General features: G+C 52.1%; 1 protein-coding gene across 1 annotated transcript; it reads left to right on the top strand.

Moving 5' to 3' along the window:
• Window positions 1-999: 999 nt before the first annotated feature.
• On the top strand, window positions 1,000-3,015 carry LOC134410662 (selenoprotein M-like; the record flags this gene model as incomplete). The annotated part of the gene is made up of 2 exons (XM_063144054.1): window positions 1,000-1,071; window positions 2,547-3,015. Coding segments are annotated over 2 exons (270 nt in total), but the record flags the coding sequence as incomplete, so codon positions are not given.
• Window positions 3,016-3,235: the final 220 nt, after the last annotated feature.

The raw sequence follows: 3,235 nt of genomic DNA, 5'->3' as shown, positions 1-3,235 counted from the left end.
AAGTCTGCCCCCCTCCCTAAGGCAGGCGGGAGGGTGGGGTGCAGGGGACGGCTGGGGCCCTCCAATTAATGTCACACCTTTCTCTTTCTCGTCCTAGGAGCCAATGGATACGACTCCCCCACCCTCCCTCCGTCCTTCCCTCATCCTACCTGCCACCTTCTTCCCTCCCTGGTCTTCCCCCCCTCAGGTAAGGAAATGTTGACCCTGCCTCCGCTCTTCCTGGACAGGCAGGGCCTTAAGGGGTGCGGGATTGAGGGCTGCAGAGGTCACCTGCTGCCCTCCTATTAACTGCATTTTTCTTTTTCGTCCTAGGTCCCCATGGATACCTCCCCTGCGCCCTCCCTCCGACCTTCCCTAATCCGACCCGCCACCTTTGTCCTTTCGTCTTCCCCCCCTCAGGTAAGGAAGAATTCAACCTGGCTCAGCTCTGCCTCGACAGGCAGGGCTGGAGCTCCGTAGGCCATGTGGGGCTGTGGGGGGTACAGGGATCGTCTGGGTCCCTGTCATTAACTGTACATTTCTCTCCTTGTCATCCTTGGCATGGGGCTGTCTGGGGCAGCCGTGACTCCGTGCTAACAACAGGGGCAGAGGGGTGGGAATGGGGGGGGGGGGCGTGTATTGACTCCAGCATGGTGGTCCAAAATGCAAAACAGCCTTTTAAAAGGAACATCCTGCAATTCTCCGTCTCTGCCCTAGGAACCTAAAGCCGACAGATCCTGCAGTACCTTTGAGCCAACCTCCCCCAACCTGGCAGTGCTCCTGTTGTGTTGGACTACAACTCCTACCATCCCCAATTGGCTGTGCTGGCTGGGGATAATAGGAGTTGTAGTCCAACACATTGGGTGGGCATTGGGATTGGAGAAGTCTGCCTGAGGCCGAAGTACTGATTTGTTCAACTTCCCGGCTGGCATAGGAAGAAGAAGAAAACGGCAGCGCTGTTGCCACCCCTCCCATAACTCCAGCCTGTCAGGTTCCTTAACGATCTCTTCCAGCCACAACCTTGTCCTGAAACACCTGGCTGGAGCGGATCCCGAACTGGTGCTGCTCAACTTTAAGTATGAAGAGTTGCAGGTAAGACAGAATGCTGAACTCTTGCAGGCAGTGGAGGCTGGTGACTCCGATGTCAGTGGGGCAGTGAATCCACTTGGGTTTCAATCCAAATCAGGCAGTACTCTAAAGTTGGCGAAGGATAGCTTCTTAGAGTTCTGACTGAAACCCAGAGCGGATTCACTGCCCCACTGACATCGGAGCCACCAGCCTCCACTGCGTGCATCCACTGTAACCCATTTTACGGCCATGCCACGCAAAGCTTGACACCATTAGAAACTGCCGGTAGAAACTGTGTGAATGGCGTTAAGCAAACAAGTGGGACCTGGCACAAAATGTTGCACTCCCCTTCATAGAATCATAGAATAGTAGAGTTGGAAGGGGCCTAAGGCCATCGCGTCCAACCCCTGCTCAGTGCAGGAATCCACCCTAAAGCATCCCTGCTGCCTCTTGAATGCCTCTAGTATGGGAGAGCCTTCAAGATGTTCTGTTCTATTTCTTACCCTTCTTTTCTTTGGAGTACATGACATGACGCTGAAATCCTGCCTCCTTACCGTGGCTTTCTGCTTCCAGGTTCTTTGCAGGATTACAATCGGCTCAATTACTTGGGCAGACATGTGCTTTGAATTGAGTATGACTTCCTTTCTCAATTCAGTTCCATAGGTTTCATTTTACAGTCACTAGATGGTGCTGTGATTATAGCACAACACCGTTATTACACACTGCCCATATATTGGATTAATGTCCCTTATCGGTTAATGCTGATCTTTTGAAAGCAGGAGAAAGTCAGAAAGTGCAGGTCATACTTTGGAAGTTGATGATGTCGTGTAAAGGACCGGCAAACTTCCATGAGTGACGAATCATGAACATGCAATGAAAGCCTTGTGAAGAAATGCTTTGTCTCACTTCCCCTTTCACCGTGCTGTGGCCACTGGGCATGCGGACTACGCAGTGGGATATTTGTGGCCGGTGGGGCGGGGGATGGCTGCCCCCTTGGAGGTTTTCTCCTTACCTTTTTTTGTCCGATTGCAAAGATTGAGGTTCCCCCAAGCCTTCCTCTTGTGTGCAGCCAGTGATGTTTTACCTACATTAGAATGAATTCCAGTGGAGGCTGGTGGCTCCGATGTCAGTGGGGCTGCGAATCCACTTCGGGTTTCGTTCAGAACCCTTCAGAACTCTAAATGAGCTATCCAAGATGCGGAAGATATCCAAAGGTGGGACTCTTGCCTGTCTAAACATGCGTAGGATTAAACCCTAAAAGTTGCCGTATAAATTAGGCCAAAGGGGGAGAATTCTACATGATTTTTTTCTTCTAAGAAGAAAAAAGGGGCTTTTCTTCTGGAGTCCACCTCCAAAATTTCAGCCTTGCTCGGGTCTCAGGCAGAGCTGGCTGCGCAGCACCTAGCATGCCCTGAGGCCAGGCCAGGCCGGCTTGCCGCAGTTTGTAGCCACGTGCCAAGGATCCGTGGTGAGCCCCGGCGCCTGCATTTATTTTGCAGAGAATTCCATTGGCTGAAATGTCCCGGGAAGAGATCAACCGGCTGGTGAAAGAGTTGGGGTTCTACCGGAAGGAGACGCGCGACTCACCTGTTCCGGAAGAGTTCCAGCTTGCCCCCGCGAAGCCTCTGCCTGCCTCAGAAGAATCCCAGAGAGAACAGGCGGCAGAGAGGAAAGGGGCGAAGGGCAGCGAACTGTAAATCTGGGTGCCTTTGAAAACTGCAGGGGTTGTGTGTGTCGGCAAGGCGTGAGAGACTGCTGGCGTTCGGAACTTGCAGCCTCTTAAGACTTCCAGCAAGGCATCCTCTCCATCAGGGGTGGGCACCTTGTGGGCCTCCAGATGTTTTGGCCTACAACTCCCATCAGCCCTGGAAAGTATAACCAAGGATGAGGGATCATGGAAGTTCTAGGCCAAAAACATCTGGAATTGTCCATCCTGATCCAGCTGCTTCCAAGTATCTCTTCACAACAATGAGGGTCAGAAACTTGCTTTAAAAACAAAAGCGGTGGATTCTTTAGTCTCTGCCACATTCTTCGGCTACTCTGCTCTCCAGGAGCAAACACACAGCCCTGCAAATGCCGCAGCAGGTCTGAAAGCTCTTGGTGCCGAGTGTGGACAGATGAACGCGCGCATGGCAGGATCTACAGAACCTGCCTCCTTTTTTTAAAAAAAAAATGGTTTTCTGTCCCT

The sequence above is a fragment of the Elgaria multicarinata genome, chromosome 18 (genome assembly GCF_023053635.1).
Source record: "Elgaria multicarinata webbii isolate HBS135686 ecotype San Diego chromosome 18, rElgMul1.1.pri, whole genome shotgun sequence".
Taxonomy (NCBI): domain Eukaryota; kingdom Metazoa; phylum Chordata; class Lepidosauria; order Squamata; family Anguidae; genus Elgaria; species Elgaria multicarinata.
This window is presented reverse-complemented; position numbering and strand designations above follow the sequence as displayed.